The sequence below is a fragment of the Triticum dicoccoides genome, chromosome 2B, assembly GCF_002162155.2.
Source record: "Triticum dicoccoides isolate Atlit2015 ecotype Zavitan chromosome 2B, WEW_v2.0, whole genome shotgun sequence".
Taxonomy (NCBI): domain Eukaryota; kingdom Viridiplantae; phylum Streptophyta; class Magnoliopsida; order Poales; family Poaceae; genus Triticum; species Triticum dicoccoides.
The window spans coordinates 585,317,915-585,335,511 of record NC_041383.1 but is presented as its reverse complement, the minus strand read 5'-3'; the positions used below and the strand labels follow the sequence as shown (position 1 = coordinate 585,335,511).

General features: G+C 43.8%; 1 protein-coding gene across 2 annotated transcripts; it reads right to left on the bottom strand.

Moving 5' to 3' along the window:
- Positions 1 to 294: 294 nt before the first annotated feature.
- On the bottom strand, positions 295 to 5,893 carry LOC119365019 (beta-glucosidase 16-like). Of its 2 annotated transcripts, XM_037630596.1 has the most exons (12): positions 5,687 to 5,893; positions 5,485 to 5,551; positions 4,596 to 4,657; positions 4,388 to 4,463; positions 4,215 to 4,289; positions 4,004 to 4,091; positions 3,601 to 3,853; positions 2,016 to 2,131; positions 1,620 to 1,869; positions 1,431 to 1,533; positions 1,194 to 1,296; positions 295 to 890 (listed from the first exon to the last, which is right to left on the bottom strand). In XM_037630596.1, the coding sequence occupies exons 1-12, from the start codon at positions 5,810 to 5,812 to the stop codon at positions 683 to 685; spliced, it is 1,527 nt and encodes a 508-aa protein (XP_037486493.1). In that variant the 5' UTR covers positions 5,813 to 5,893; the 3' UTR covers positions 295 to 682. The 2 variants fall into 2 exon arrangements, with proteins under 2 accessions (XP_037486493.1, XP_037486494.1); XM_037630597.1 differs by lacking the exons at positions 5,485 to 5,551; positions 5,687 to 5,893 and adding an exon at positions 5,083 to 5,449.
- Positions 5,894 to 17,597: the final 11,704 nt, after the last annotated feature.

Below are 17,597 nucleotides of genomic sequence, written 5' to 3'. Positions count from 1 at the left end.
TTTGGAATTTTGCAGATTTTATACCCGAGCTTGTGTGATACCGTAAAAGTATTTCGTGGTATACCTCAAATGGCTTTTGTAGTACCAATTTTTAAAGGATCTGCTAGAGATGCTCTTAACTTGTAAACAACCCTCCAAGAGTTAGCCTTTACGGCTTCTCCAATGCTGACCCTCGATCCGGACACCATATCCGTTCATGGACCAGTGAGGACTAGTCCATGGACACTCACACGAGAGCCGGTCATCCAACCATGCCGTATACATTTCAAAACAAATTTAAAGAAACCAGATGAATAGCATTGCAAACCGGATGATTTTCCACTAAACAGGACGAAAACAATTACTCTCTATCTGATTGGGCAATGCTATAGCCGTCAATAGTGCGTACACCCGTACATGATTTGAAGACAGATCACGCATGAGATGGAATCCACAAACCCGGTCCACCACATGGAACAGGCATTGCTCCAATGCACCCCTAGCCCCTCCATTACTCCAAAGTGATGAGAACCTCCGGAGTATGTAGTATATACCTTTACAGCACTCAAAATTTACATTTCTATACTAGGCAAAGACGCTATGAGGGAAGTGTTGGAACGATGTGTAGCAAACTAGCAGTATCTATATTCACTGGATCCGCCAGTTTCATTTCAGGGGTAACTGGATCTGACAATTGCAAGTATCATGAATCTGCTCTCAGCGTCTGCGCTTGGTCAACCGGCCTAGAGCCCGTGAGGAAGTCTCGGTACCACTTCCCTGACATCTTTGGAGTCCTCTCTTGCGTTTCAAAATCCACGTGATAAATCCCGAACCTCACGGTGAAACCGAAACCCCACTCGAAGTTGTCCATGAGGCTCCACACGAAGTAGCCACGCACGTTTGCTCCTTTCCTGTAAGCATGCCACAGGTCCGGTATATGTTGTGTCAGAAAAAGAGTTAACACATTTAGAATGCAGAGTATCAGGAACTGATTCTTATTTCTTCAATTTTCCTTTTTACTGGTGCACGTAACAATTGAAAAGAATTAACATTCTTTCGGGGCATACTGTTTCAACGGGCTTGCTTCAATATGAGTTTATCATGGTAATATTTAGCAATAATGTATACTATTTTGAGGAAGGCTTGTGGTTTATTAAAGATTCCATTGGTAAATAGTGTAATGTGCATGATGATCACAAATGGTGGCACGTTACCTGACCGCTGAAGAGATACATGTGAGATAACCTCGCAGGTAGTTCACTCTTCCAACGTCATTCATCAACTCCTCCATACTGTTATCGCTAAACTGCGAGTAGCCTGAGATAAAGCGTACGAGGACACATGATCATTGAAAATACATGGAAGCAAATTAGGAGGCACTAGAAACTTCTCAATCTCCAGGGAGTTTACTGAATGCACTGTGAATTCCGGAAGCCCCCCTTGCCACTCACCATTTTCAGTAATGTAGACAGGCGTGTTCTCGTATCTCTGATTGACATACTTGACGATCAGCTCCATACCTTCCGGAACATCGTAGTAACCATGGAAAGCAGTCTGCAAGGTTGATCACGATATACACAGACATGTCACAGAGAGAAGAAGAGAATGTATAGGCTGGTGACAGATGGAACAGTTCTTACTGGTCCTCCAATTGCCACGCCGTCCCTTTCGCCTACAGCTTGGACCAGTGCATTTCCCTCGTAGGTCTTAATGTCACATGGAGAAGAGATGCAATCCTTGGCGTAGATCGCCGTGTAATGGTTTACACCGATAAAATCCGCCTTGCTTTGCAGTAAGCTCTTCTCCTCGGAGGTAAATGTTGGTAAGTTTGATGAGAGCATCTCACGCATTTCTCTGGGATAGTCACCAAAGAATATTGGATCCAGAAACCTGAAGAAGAAAAGGAAACATAAAAAATGTCATACTACTATCAGTTTTTGTTGTTGTTGTTGTTGTTGTTGTTGTAAAGCTAACGTGAATATAAAAAAAATGTCATACTTCATGTTGCATAGAAGGTGAAAGAAGAAAGGACATACCAGTCCACCTCAAAGGACAATGCTCGCGTTGCAGCCAGGATATCCTCCGTGGAGTTGGTAAGGGGCTCATACCATTTCATGGCGATCACAATCCCGATCGACCCTCCTTGTGTTGCCTAACATGTACACACGCATCAGAACGACTAAGACAAAGGCGTCTCTTGTCTTGAGAAATGATCTCCCAGTTCCAAGAAACATAAGCGTAAATACCACCTGACAAGGTGGGATGTGATCTGTCGCCCTAAAGACCAAGGATGTCTAGGGGTGGAAGACCTTGAAATTAAAAATAAGTATTTGTTGAGCAAATAGCTTGAAAAGATACTTACCGAGGACGGGGTTTGGCAAGAATTACTAAGGAATAAGTACCTTCATTCAAAAACCCTCTCTGAGGTTCAGGCAAAACCAACAGTCTCACCTTTCTAGAAAGGACTCATGGGAGTTAAAAATGATTTTTTTCGCAGAGGGATGTTCATTGTAGGAAATGGTCTAACTAGTAGGTTCTGGGAAGATACATGGCTAAGGGACATGCCACTAGCCATGCAATACCCTCGTCTCTATCATATTGTGCAGCGGAAAGATGTCTCCGTTGCCTCTATGATGGGCCACATACCGTTTAATGTTTGCCCTTAGAAGATAACTGACTGGGAACAAATTGACAGACTGGTTAAACCTTGTTGAAAGGTTGATGATGGTTAACCTTTCACACGAATCAGACATATTTCGTTGGAAGTTGGCTACTTCTGGTGCCTTCACAGCCAAACCCATGTATACAGACCTCATCAATGATGGACAACCTTTTCACCACAAGTATATATGCAAAATGAAAGTCCCACTGAAATAAAAAATCTTCATGTGGTATTTGGATCACAAGGTCATCCCGACAAAAGAAAAACTGAAGAAAAAAAAGATTGTCAAGGATGCACTAAGTGTTGCTTTTGTGGCAATAAGGAGTCGACTCAGCATCTATTCCTTCAATGCCCACTTGCCAAGCTACTATGGAGAACGGTCCATATAGCTTTCAACCTACCTCCACCTAAGAGTAGTACGAATATGTTTGGAAACTGGTTAGTGGGGGTGCACCCCAAGTTTAAGTCTCAGATCCGTGTGGGAATTTGTGCTTTACTTTGGGCCATTTGGAACACTCGTAATGACTGTATTTTTAACAGAACGAAAGTTCCGAACTTTTTCCAGGTTATCTTCGAGGCTACCAGCTGGATCCATATGTGGTCATTACTTCATAAGGAGGAGGATCGGGCGCCCACTGTCTTTAGGTGCAACCGATGGGAGATGGTCTCTCGGGATTTGTTCAACCGATTTGGTTGGCGGCCTGCTAGTAGGATTTGTGATGCATGAGGCTCATTTTCCTATGATTTTTTACTTTTTAATTTACCCTTTGGGCAGTCATGTGCAACAATTTATTGTTGAACTTTGTTATGGTCGGATGATGAACTTTGATATGATAAACAAACGGCTGTGTGCATCACTCGATGCAAAGGCCGAGGGATGTCCCTCTTTAAAAAAAAAGTTCCAAGGAAGGAAGCTTCTCAGCGTACGTTAGCGACAAAGCAGAGTCTGTTGGGTTCACCTGGTAGTTCCTCTTGTAGTTGTCGACGGCGGCGGCGTGGGACAGGATCATGTTATGGGCGGCGAGGTAGGGCTCCCGGTGAGAGTTGCCGCTGCTGCAGTTCCCGTACGGCGGGGAGCAGTGCTTGGGCGGGTACATGCCCAGCATGTAGGCGAACTTGGTGAAGAGGTTGGGCTCGTTGAGCGTGGTCCAGAACTTGACCCGATCGCCGAACGCCTTGAAGCATACGTCCGCGTAGTAATCAAACTCCTCCCTGTGAAGGAACAAAAGTTAATTAGAGCATGCATGTGCGCCAGAACGCAGTAGACGGAAAGACCGGGAACGTGGCTAATACTCCTATAAGTCAAGTCACAGGGAGGAGCAGAGCATGCGCAACCAGTAGGAGTCGCATGCATGCACGTACCTGATTCCGGCGCCCAGCCAACCGCCGTGCCGGGTCTCCAGCTCGTGCGGCAGATCGAAGTGATGCAGCGTCACGAACGGCTCTATCCCTGCTTGACATTTTTGGCATTTAATTACCGCGTGCGTTTTAGGATTGCTCTTCGTTGAAGATTAGCTAGAGTTGAATCTGCCTGTTCGATCAGATGTGTGGCGTGGCGTGTGAGACTACGTACCTTTCTGAAGGAGCGCGGCGATCAGGCGGTCGTAGAAAGCTATTGCAGCCGTGTTAACGCCTCCAAGCCGGCCTCCTACGAGGACCATGATTCAACGGCAGTTAATTTAGCTATAAGCAAAAAATTGTTAATGCTAATTTTGTGTATTGATTCGTGTTGGCATGCATGCATACTTGGTAGGACTCTCGCCCATGAGATCGAGAACCTGTAGGAGTTGACACCCAGATCATGCATGATCTCCACGTCTTCCTGCTCAACAACAAGGTAGAGTCAAGGGTTACATGGGCAAGCACAGTAAATTAAGGGATGCGTAATCACGCCTCCCATAGTCACATGACAAGTACTACTTGTGATTGTATGTTGGGCTAATCAACTCTATACCATGTAACGGTGGTAGTGGTCGTCCGCCACGTCGCCGTTCCGTCCATCGTTGATTTCCCTAGCTGTAGCAAACAAAAACATTTTGAGAGCAAAGAAGCTTTTAAAATAGAGGATCACATGCGCTAGCTGATCTTCTTTCAGAATATACATATGCAGGACAATTGTTGTGGTGTTAGTTGATCGGCACGACAGCAATTGCCATATAGAACACGGATAAAAGCGCAAAAAATTTGTGGCCACTCGTATTATTATTTTGGTTGTGTGCATCGCTTGACGTAGAATCCTCCTTTTTTTTAAAAAAAAAAACTCGCATTATTATCGGCACAGTGTTGCTGCAGGTGTGGCATCGCTGTCTCATAAGAATCCACGCCTACTGGATAAGTAAAATATTCAAATCCCACTTGGAAGATAAAGGAAATACTCCAGGGCGACGCCGTTTCTTTCTAAGTAATATAAACTCGAGGAAAAGGCGTTGTGTTTGCCACACCTGCATCGGTGACGGTGAAATGGGTGCTGGCCTCCGTATCTTTCCGATGTCCGGCCTAGGGATCTCACTACTCAAACCTGAATCATTCAAGGTTAACACTTTTGGAGTCTAGCAGTACTAGGACATGGCTGGCTTATGTCTCCGTCTTGCTGATAATTTGCCAGCAGTAAATTAATCAAGCCGCATGATTAGTACTAACATACATGGTAAATTAACCGCCGAATTGCTATGTACGGCCTCATGAACTATCACTATCTCTATGTCTCAGCGGAGCAGGAAGTTAACAAGTCTTTAACTTCAACCTTATCATAAGCTAAGCATCATGGATCATACAAAGGCAACATGGATCACAGAAAGACAACCAAGAAGAAAACCATTGGGTTTTGGGAATGGTCGCTTTACACTGCGTGTGGGTGAAGACATCCCAGTTGCTGAGGCCCTTGCCGTCCTCCAGGTACGCGCCCTCGATCTGGAACCAGAGATCATAGTTCATGCGTTGTGGTAATTAAATTAGCTGCTCTCTTTCAACTGGGCCTTGGGAACGAATGGTAGAGAGAAGAAGTACGACGAGGGTGAAGCCGGCCAAGCTCCACCACTCGCTAACCTGGTAAGAAGACGTGGCGGCGCCGAAGAGGAACCCGGGCGGGAACTCGGCGCGGTCGAGCCCCCGCGCCGACGGCGCGAGGATCGCCAGAGCCGCCAGCATGACCATTGCCGCCGCCGCGGCCATTTCCTCGAGGTAGCTAAGCTTAGCTAGAAAGGCGACGCCTCTCCGTTTCTATGAGGGCTCTGGAGTCTGGTTCTGGTCTAGCCCCGCTTCGACCAAGGCTTATTTAAAGGCAAACGGCGAAGTACGCCATGTCGCTGTCACCTGTCACTACCGATATCAGTATTGTATGTCTGGTCCTGCCTACGTAGTCGCGCCCATCTGCCTCGCGCCGCTGCCGATACATGCAGTACGTACGGCACCGCCGATATTTACCGCGCCGGCCGGCTCACACCGCCCACAAGCCACAAGGCCAGGCCAAGCTTTGCTTGTTGGCTGGGGTAACTGAGATCCACATGGTGCGCGTGAGAGCGACGTGTGACTGAAGGGTGATAATGGATGAAAGCTAATCATGCCGTACCAGAAAATGGCGCTGGCTCCTTGGCGGACTAGACGATGCCCGTCGAATCAGCTCTACCAAAGCGCCGGGTCCTCGATGGATCCATCTCAGTTTGCTCTTGCTCGTGCGTCCTCCGATGCGTCGTCCGGGGGAAGAAACAAGCCGTCGAAAGCAACTTCGGCAGACGACAGGGTCGTGGCTGGCCTCACAGGGTAGGTAAGCACGGCATGCGCTGATCCGATCTGGTCGGGTTGCTGCGGCCCCGGATGTAGCCGGAGAATATGTGCGCGGCCCGGCGGCGAAATGTGGCAGTCACGTGGGGTTGGCGCGCGGCGTGGCGTCTCGCCATGGTGAGTTTGCGGCAGGGAAGACGTGGCCGCGCGCGCCGAGCCACCAACCACCGGAATCGGTTCATTATCTTATCGACACGGGATGGGTTTGCCACCTCGATCGATGTGAGGTGACGTCACGTGACTCATGGTATGGACTCGACAAGTTGTCGCTAGTTCTGTTTTCTCTGGGAACAAGTTCCGTAGATGTACATCATGTACTACTACAACAGCAGAGGCGAAAACAGAATCTGAGGACGGGCAACACTTGTCCGACCCTGTCGGACCAAATATTACCATGTGTGGCCATGTGCATGGCCAGGGAACACGAAGCCAGCCAGTGGTTCGTGGTCGTGGGTGCACATTCGAAGTGCAAGGTGGGCAAGGGGTCAAAGGGCATGGCTTAAAAATGAAAGCAAGCCGCAAAAACTGGAGAGACTAGATGCATTGTAGCCGATCCGGTCGGTGGATTTTACTGGATCCGTTCTTTGTTCGTTTGCATATGTGTGTCTGTAGGGTGGATCCTTTCGATCTACGCTTCTCTCTATCGACGACGGCTGATGTCCTGATGCACTGGTCCTATGGGGTCTTAGCACGACGACAGCTGTCTACTAAAACAATGTTTGTCCGACTGGGACGAGGGAGAGGCGATGACGGCGACGCGCCTTCGGCTTGCTTCAGTACTTATAGTCGTCGCTAGGTGGTCTATAGACATGAATGTATATTCTTTGTACTACCTTAACAGTTGATGAATAGATTGAAAGTTTTCTCGAAAAAATAAATCATAAGAGATTAACTTCTTGACTTGGGTAATGTGCACTAGTGTGTAGACGGGTTTTTCCTTGTTGCGAAAAGGTCAAATGTTGTAAACTAAGTATTTTAGTGATCTAAATGCTTTTACATTTCTTTATAGTGGGAATACATAGTATTCTTATAAAAACCTACTTACATAATTAGAAAATACATCCAAACATCTGAGATTTATTTTGAATTAAATGCATCAGAAATCTAAACAAACACTCTGCTTCCTCACTGTTGTTGTTTCAACACGCTTCACCTCGCAACATCACCGGTGGCGAAGCCAAGAATAAAAGATTAGAGGGGCCAAATGACTCAAACTTCTGAATTTACACTAATGCATGTATTTTTTTTCCTAAAATCCGTGAGGTTAACAGCATAATAATAAAATAAGCATACATGTGCACAAATTTGGGATCATGGGGCTGCCTTGGCTACTCAACATTGCATCGTGGTACAAACCAATCGACTGCACGTTGGCCTCTTGACTTCTACACATGCAGGTGTGAACACAAAGACTTGACTCCAAGCAACACTCAAGGCCCTAGGGCATTGACCTTTAGACGTGCACCATTAAACTCCTCCAACAATTGATACAGGCTACACACAATGGTGTAATGGTATTGGTTTGATATTGTAAATACTGATGATTATTTTGTACTACCTTCCCTCAACGAACACAGCACATTTTCTCAAATGTTCATGTTTCTCACCATGTCAAGTGTGTAGACGTTTTTTTTTCTTGTTGCAAAAAGGTCAAAAGTTGTAAACCAGGTATGTCATAGTATATCCTTATAAAAACCTCCTTACATAACTAAAAATACATCCAAATCCCTGATGTTTATTTTGAGTTAAATGAATCAGAAGTCCAAACAAACTCTCTGCTTCTTCAATGTTGGTTGTTTCAACATGCTTCACCTCGCAACATAGCCGGTGGCGAAGGCAGGAATCAAAGATTAGAGGGGCCAAATGACTCAAACTACTGAAGTTACACTAATGCATCTATTTTTTTCCTAAAATCTGAGAGGTTAACAACATAATAACAAAAAAAGCATACATGTGCACAAATTAGGGATCATGGGGGAACCTTGGCTACCGAACATTGCGTTGTGCACTAGTAGAAAACAGGGCATTTGTCCGGTTCGTAAGGGCATTTAGTTCCGGTTCTTGAACCGGGACTAATGGGTCGTTACTAATACCTCACTCCTTTAGTCCCGGTTCTTACACGAACCGGGACAGATGGGCATCCACGTGGCCGCTGCGGGCAGCCCAGGCAGGGGGGCCTTTGGTCCCGGTTGGTGACATAAACCGGGACCAAAAGGCTTCCACGCGTCAGCAGCTGGCTGGAGCTGAGGTTTTTCTTTTTTTTTAAAAAAAAAGTGGCTGGTTTAGGGGTTTTGGGGGTTATTTTTAGGTTGTTATTAGCTAGCTAATAGAGAGAAATGTCCTCTCTTATATCTTCGTCCTTGGTTTACCAACGCTACTGCTATGTTCGTTTCACCCGCTGATATATAATAACTCATGCATGCTCGCATCATACATCATCATATATAATAACAAGTCCTACTAATCATGCATCATCATACAACTTCTACTCGTTATTAATAATAAGTCATACGATCATCATCCTCATAGTCATCGAACCCAACCCTACATAATTGTTCTTAGCACATGATCATCAGTATCAGGTAGGACCTAAACACCCTTAAGGTAAAATAGCATAAAACAATATAGACCCCGACTCTCTATTATGAAGAATGGAGATCATCCTGTCTCCAATTCTTGCGCTTCGCTTCCTTTTGCTTCCAAGAAGCTCCTTACGACTGTCCATACTTTTTTCCATTCTTTGATTGCCATGTCTCCACTTCTTTTAGAAACCCGGTATGGACAGTTGAGATTCGTAGGACGACCTAGTTGTATGTTCAAAACATGAAGGCTACCGTACGTATACATCAGATGAGGCACACAATCGTTCGGGATTATCTGTTGAAAAACATAGTAATAACTTCATAGTTAGCACTGATGTACTAGTTTTAGAAGTATGCAAAAAGATGCACGGATGTTGTAATAGTAAAAAATCTTACCAGGGTATCTCCATGGTAGTTACCGTAGTTCAACACATGCACTAGTGGCACGTATTGACCATAATGTTGAGGAGTTCGATTGTAGACATTGTAATTCTCAAGATCAGTACAAAATGCGATCAGATGATTTTTCTCCTTATAAGTTAATTCGGAGCCATCGGTGTAGTGGGTTTTGTCTACCATCTTCCGCACATTCTTTGAAGAATGAAAATAAGCTGTCAATGGAAATAAGCTGTCAACTATTTTGAAATAAACAATATAAATTACTTAATAACTATGTTAAGCTCACATGGGGGAAGAATTGGAGGTGTATCCACAAGGACCCAAATCTCCATATTGTCTTGCTCGATTATATGATCACCAAGATACATGGTGACAAGCATACCCTCATCAAAACCATACATCTTGCAAAGTGCTTCCCAATTTTTGCAACCAAAATGGATTACACTCTCAGCATTGTACAACTTTACTTGAAAATCTACACCATGATGGGTCCTTAGGAGAATTTTTTTGGTTTCCATACTTTCATGGTCTTCAAAATCCATCCTCTCCAAGACATAGCGTCTTGCATAGCATGAGATAAGCTAGTCGAATTGGAAAAGATGAAAATACACGTTAAAATAGTGAAAGTCGTGCTTAATTACGAAAAAACTATTGTTGTCGTTGCGTATCGTATGAACATCGAAGGTATCCTCGAGCTTAATGCTGAAGCGACGATCTTCGTCCAGCTCAATGAACCTGTCGCACATACCTCGGTCGTTGTGGCACCAGTCGCATTCCCCCGGGCGGTTTTCATCGTCCGAGTACGACATTTCCGGCCTATGTTCATAATTCAAATATTAAACTTGTACAATTAAATATATGTACTAAAAAACCTAAATTAGATCATTATTATTAATCATGGGTTGACCGTCGATGATGGTACGTAGCTCCTCCTTTCATTCCCGAGTGCATTATTACACCAAATTGTCTAGCACACGGGAATGAAGGAGAACTTTTCCAATATGAGCATTCAATAAGCAAAACCAAATCATAAAATAAGCAAAACCAAATCATAAAATAAAGTAGTATTCAAATTAGCATGCATTCAATTATAAGCAAAAGTACATCATCTCTTGTGTCCATACATCATCGAATATTATCACTAATACTCCTCCAATACTATCATACATATAGCATCACTAATACAGTTAGAATCGTAGCGCCCGACGGGTATCGTCGCGGGCGGTGGACACCCAAAGATAAGAAACCATCACAGGATCATAGCTCCAGTGAGATCCCTGAAGAATCTGCCAGGTATTGTCGAACCTGCCCTCCAATGCAACCATGTAGTGACGTACGTGCTCGTCCTCCTCGCTGACACGGTGACGTACCACCTCCGCGGTGTCCGAAAGCCTCGGCACCGTCACTGGCCCACGCGACCGCCATCAAACAAGGATCGGGTCAACAACGGGCTGCCTGCTCACCAACCTACGTCCCCCGGAAGGAAGCACCTCCCAATACCAGCCCGGCGGAGCCCAGTCCCGAACATGGTACTGATCAAGCAGGCCTCCACCGCCAAGTCAACAACGACGAGGATGCGTGATAGGCATCGCCGACGTCGATGCGGGAACTACTTCTATATATAGTCAAATAAAGTAGTTTTATTAATTAAATCAACTAGTTCAACTACTAAGCACTTACTCTAAATAAATAAAGTAGTACTTACTAAAAACAAACTATATACTTCTATATATAGTAAAATAAAGTAGTTTATTAAATCAACTAGCTAGTTCAACTATATATGAAGCACTTACTATAAATACAATAAAGTAGTACTTACTAAAAATAAACTAGTTTAACTATAGTTCTATTATTTTTTCTAACTAATTATATTAAACACTTTCTCTTCTTATTTTTTCTTTTTCCTCTATTCTAAATATGAACATATTCATAAATGACTTATATCATTCACAATTTTCCTATATATACACAATAAATTGACAAAGAAAATACTATGAACAAAAAAATTATTAATATATATGAACATACAAACATGCATATTCAACAATAATATCACCAAAAAAATCTATTAACAGAAAAAATCTAACACAATATGAACAAATTAATTACACATCTAACAAAAAAATCTATGAACTACAAAAAAATCTAACAAAATCTAAAAAATCTAACAAAACTAGTTGCTCACAGCGACGACGACGGCGACGGCGACGGCGAGGTGCGGCGCGGGGCGGGGCGGCGCGGCGACGGTCGACAGTGAGGTGCGGCGCGGGCCGGGCTGGGGCGGCGACGGCGTCGGGGCGGCGCGGGACGGCGTCGGGGCGGCGCGGGACGGCGTTGGGGCGGCGCGGGCCGGGGCGGCACGGGACGAGGGCGTGGCGAGGGCTGGCTCGGTCGGGCAGCCTGCCGGCGTCGTGGATGGATTCGCCGCCGTCGAGGGAGAGGAGGAGGAGAGATCGAAGTGGGAATGGGCGGTTCTGAAATTTTCCTAAGTGCTACTTATATAACAATGACTTTGGTCCCGGTTCGTGGCACAAACCGGGACTAATGCACCCCTTTAGTCCCGGTTGGTGCCACCAACCGGGACCAAAGGCCTCTTTTCAGCAGCCCAAAGGGCGGGAAACAGAGACCTTTGGTCCCGGTTGGTTCCACAAACCGGGACAAAAGAGAGGCATTGGTCCCGATGGGTGCCACCAACCAGGACGAATGCACCCTTTAGTCCCGGTTGATGACACCAACCGGGACCAAAGGTCGTGTGCTGGAACTGGCGCGATGCGGTGCTATGTTTAGTCCCACCTCGCTAGCCGAGAAGGGCTCGGAGTGGTTTATAAGCCCTGCCGAACCAACCACTTCGAGCTCCTCTCTACTGCAGGCTTACAGGCCTAAAATCACTCTCTGTGCTTGTGGGCCTATTGGGCCTACTGCGGGCCTGCATCCTGGCCCTAGTAATGAGTTTCTAGTCGTATGCAGGCCATGGTGGCCCTGTAGGTGGCATTTTTTTTTAATTTTTCCCAGTTTTTTTGCTTTTTTTGTTTCTAATTACTTATTTATTTTCTTTTACGATAATTCTTTTTGCTATTAAAGTTTGTAACAAAATTCTAATTACTTATTTATTTTCTTTTATGATAATTCTTTTTGCTTTTAATGTTTTGAACAAAATTCTAATTACTTACTTATTTTATTTTATGATAATTCTTTTTGCTATTAAAGTTTGTAACAAAATTCTAATTACTTATTTAATTTCTTTTATGATAATTATTTTTGCTTTTAATGTTTTGAACAAAATTCTAATTACTTATTTATTTTGTTTTATGATAATTCTTTTTGCTATTAAAGTTTGTAACAAAATTCTAATTACTTATTTATTTTCTTTTATGATAATTCTTTTTGCTTTAATGTTTTGAACAAAATTCTAATTACTTATTTATTTTCTGTTATGATAATTCTTTTTGCTATTAAAGTTTGTAACAAAATTCTAATTACTTATTTATTTTCTTTTATGATAATTCTTTTTGCTTTTAATGTTTTGAACAAAATTCTAATTACTTATTTATTTTCTAATGCATTAATCCCGGTTCAAGCCACCAACCGGGACCAATGGTGGTGGGCCAGGAGCGAGGCCCATTGGTCCCGGTTCGTCCCACCAATCGGGACCAAAAGGTCCAGCCGAACCGGGACCAATGGCCCACGTGGCCCGGCCGGCCCCCGGGGCTCACGAACCGGGTCCAATGCCCCCATGGGTCCCGGTTCTGGACTGAACCAGGACTAATGGGCTGACCTGGCCTGGACCTTTGCCCCCTTTTCTACTAGTGGTGGTACAACCAATCTGTTGCACACTGGCCTCTTGACTTCTACACATGCATGTGTGAACACACAAACTTGACTCCAAACAACACTCAAGCCAACATGCATTGACCTTTAGACGTGTCGGCAGGCAGGCGTGTCAGCAACCGGATCCAGAAGCAACCAGACGCGGACGACTTGTAGTTAGGGTGTGCGATGAGGGCTGCCAAGCTTCGCGATGTCAAGGCAACTACAGGTATGTCCTTTAATAAGAGTTGTTCACTTTTGCATTTCTCTGAACATGAAATTATCGATCAGGCCCATAACTTAGGAGTTTCACTTGGTTTGAATGAGAAGGAAGTTGCAAAATTTGTTAATGACCTTTTAGACTTAGAAGCTGAGTCGACTTCTGAAATTATTCGTAATCTCGCGGCCGTTAGACCTATGAATGTGGAAGATATGAAAATTTTGGGGATACCAGCCCTTGAAAGCCTATGTAATGATCTTATGCCTACTCCGGAGGCCGAAGGTGAAATAGAAGGGTCGGATACCGAGGACAATGTAGAACCTTTAGCGATGGAAGGTATTGTCTCGAGTCATCCAGCTAATAAGGATACGATGGGTGAGGGGGATAAGCCCAAGCGATCCTGGAAAAGGAATGTGTATCCTACTTCGGCTGTTCGGAAAAGTGCTAGGGTTAAGCTTAAGAAGAAATTTCATGATGATATATAAAAGGAATCTTTTGAAGTTGTAGATATCTAGCTGGCTTGGCTAAAAGAAGGTTCATTGCAGAGACGTCGATAGAGCAAAAACTAGATTTTACTGCACTTCTCAAAATAGGAAGAGATAATTTTACCTCACAGTTCCTTGGAAATTTGTCCGGCGGAATTGATTTTGATTGGCACTGTTTACCTCTTAGAGGAAGATCTAGTGGAATATTGCTGGGGGTTAGTGAAAAACGCTAGAGGTTATTAATGTGGTTCGGGGGGACTTTGCGGTCAAGTTTCGGGTAACATCAAAGTTGGATGGTTTCCGTTGGTCTCTGGTAGCTGTGTATGGAGTAGCCCAACCCAAACTTAAACCCGATTTCCTAGCTGACCTGGTACGGATCTGTGGAGATGAAACACTTCCAATCCTAGTTGGAGGGGATTTCAATATTATAAGAAGGAGAGATGAGAAGAACAACGACAATTTTGATGGACCTTGGTCCCTAATGTTTTACATGATTATCAAGAGTCTCAGTCTGAGGGATATTGAACTCGCAGGTAGGCAGTTCACATGGGCCAATACGTTTCCCACTCCAACTTATGAGAAGTTGGATAGGGTGCTCGCTAGTGTGGAATAGGAACAGAAATAACCATTGGTATCGGTGCATGCGATGCAGAGGGCGATCTCAGACCATACACCATTGCTAGTAGACTCAGGGGACGCAACACATATTGGTAACAAGAACACTTTCTCTTTCAAACTGAGTTGGTTCGAGAAAGAGAATTTCATGGCCATCGTAGCACGAGAATGGGCGAAGCCTATTAGTGGACGAACAAGCATAGAGAGATGGCAAAACAAAATTAGACATCTAAGACAATTTTTACGGGGTTGGGTCAGAAACGAGAGTGGGATTTACAAACAAGAAAAAGAAAGACTCACCCAATTAATAGATGCTTTGGACCTAAATGCATAAGTGAACTTGCTCGATGTGGCAGAACAGGCCACAAAATCCGAAGCTGGGCAACGCCTATGCACTCTTCTTAGAGAAGAAGAGCTCAAATGGGCATTATGTGCTAAGGTTCTCAAGGTTGTCCAAGGGGATGCCAATACACAATTCTTTCACATGATTGCGAATGGTAAGCATATGAAGAAGAAAATAATCCAGCTTGAACAAGACGAAGGGATCGTCATGGGTCATGAGAATCTCAAATCATATATCTCCAATTCCTATAAACAACTATTTGGGCCTCCAACAGAGAGCACGGTTTCCCTGAATGAGTCTGTTATTGGAGATATCCCTCAGCTTCGGTCAAAGGAGAATGGGATTCTATCTGCACACTTTACTGAGAAATAGGTTCTCGATGAAATATCGCAAATGAAACCGAATAAAGCACCAGGACCAGATGGGTTCCCTGTGGAATTCTATAGGAAATGTTGGCATATTATTAAGGATGAGCTTATGCCTATGTTTCACTATTTTTTTAACGAGCACATAGAACTCTTTCATCTTAAGTTTGGTATGATTAGGTTATTGGCGAAGAAAGAAGAAGCGGTTTGTATCAAGCAGTTCATGCCAATTTGTCTTCTCAATGTGAGTTTCAAAATTTTCACAAAAGTGGGTACTAATAGACTGACACGGATCGCCCATCATGAACGCTTTCATGCCTCAGAGACACATCCTAGAAGGGGTTGTCGCCCTTCATGAAACGCTCCATGAAATTAATTCGAAGAAACTAGATGGGGTTATCTTCAAAGTAGATTTTGAGAAGGCATATGATAGAGTTAAGTGGCCTTTTCTTCAGCAGGCAATGCGCATGAAGCTTTTATCGAGGCATGACGGAACCAAGTAGGTTCTCTAGTCCCAAAAGGTAGTCTCGGAATTAAGGTTAATGATGATATCAGTCACTATTTTCAGACTCATAAAGGCTTGAGACAAGGGGATTCGATGTCTCCTCTCTTATTTAACATAGTGGCGGATATGTTGACCATTCTTATCGGAAGAGCCAAGGAGAACCACCAAGTTGATGGACTTGTTCCCCATCTAGTCGATGGAGGAGTTCATATTTTACAGTATGTTGATGACACTATTCTTTTCATGGAGCATGACCATGCAAAATCTCGGAATATGAAATTAGTTTTATGTCTCTTCAAACAATTGTCGGGGCTAAAAATCAACTTTCACAAGAGCGAATTGTTCTGCTTTGGTAGGTCCAAAGAGGAGCAAAACACATATAGACAAACAATTATTCGGTTGTGAATTAGGTTCTTTGCCCTTCAGTTATTTGGGCATTACTGATTCGTCATCGCAAGATTTCTAATAAAGAATGGAAATGCATCAAAGATTGAATTGAAAAAAGTTTAGTTGTTGGAAGGGCAAGCTAATGTCATATGGAGGTCGGCTAGTGCTTATTAACTCGGTTCTTACTATTATGCCGATGTTCCTATTATCTTTCTTTGAGGTACCAAAGGGGGTACGGAAGAGACTAGACTTTTTTTATCTCGATTTTTCTAGCAGTCAGATGAGGCTAAGAAGAAATATCGCCTAGCACGTTGGGATATAATATGCCGTCCCAAGGACCAGGGGGTCTCGGCATTGAAAACCCGAAAATTAAGAATAAATGACTTATGAGTAAATGGCTTTATAGGTTATCAGTAGAGACTGACGGTATGTGGGCACAAATATTACACAACAAATATCCGCAATCGAAAACTCTTGCCCAAGTCACCGCGAGACCGACTGATTCACCATTCTGGAAGGGGCTTATGAGAACAAAATATTTGTTCTTTCGTAGGATCAAATTCTTTGTTGGCAACAAGATGACAACAAGATTTTGGGAGGATACATGGTTAGGGGAGGCGCCACTAGCCATACAATACCCGAGCCTCTATAATATTGTGCAACGTAAGGAGGATTACATGGGCACAGTATTACAATTGGTACCCTTGAATATTCAATTTAGGTTATTGTTAGTTGCGGAGCATTGGAATTCCTGGATGCACTTGGTATGGAGATTGATGTATGTTCAATTATCTGACCAACCTGGCTCGTTGCACTGGATGCTGGCTAGAATCAGAGTGTTTACGGTAAAATCTTTTTATATGGATCTAATTAATTCTAGCCCAATCCCGAGATCGATACATATATGGAAGGTTAAGGTTCCCTTGCGCATTAAAGTCTTTATGTGGTTTGTCCACAAGCAAGTGATCCTCACCAAAGATAATTTGCTAAAGCGACGGTGGGTAGGCAGTACACGATGTTGTTTTTGTGATCATGATGAAACAATACAACACCTCTTCATAGATTGCCCTCTCGCGAAATTACTTTGGTGAACAATTGATATATCCTTTAACATCATTCCTTGGGTTAGCATTGAATCGTTACTTGGGACGTGGTTAGCTGGGGTTGAGCATACTACTGCTCTCGTATCCGGATTGGAGTATGTGCGCTTATGCGGGCTATATGGAACTACAGGAATGATATGATTTTTAACAGACAACATATTTTAACCTTCTTGCATTTCATCTTCAGATCTACGACATGGATCTGTACGTGGTCCTTACTCACTCCTACGGACTCAAAGGAGCTTTTGGTTACTGGGTGCAATCAGCGAGAGATGGTAGCACGAGCTATATTCAAGCAGTTTGGATGGCGGTCGCATAACAGGATCTAGGGAGCTTGTCCTTCTATTCATATCGGTTGTGGTGTT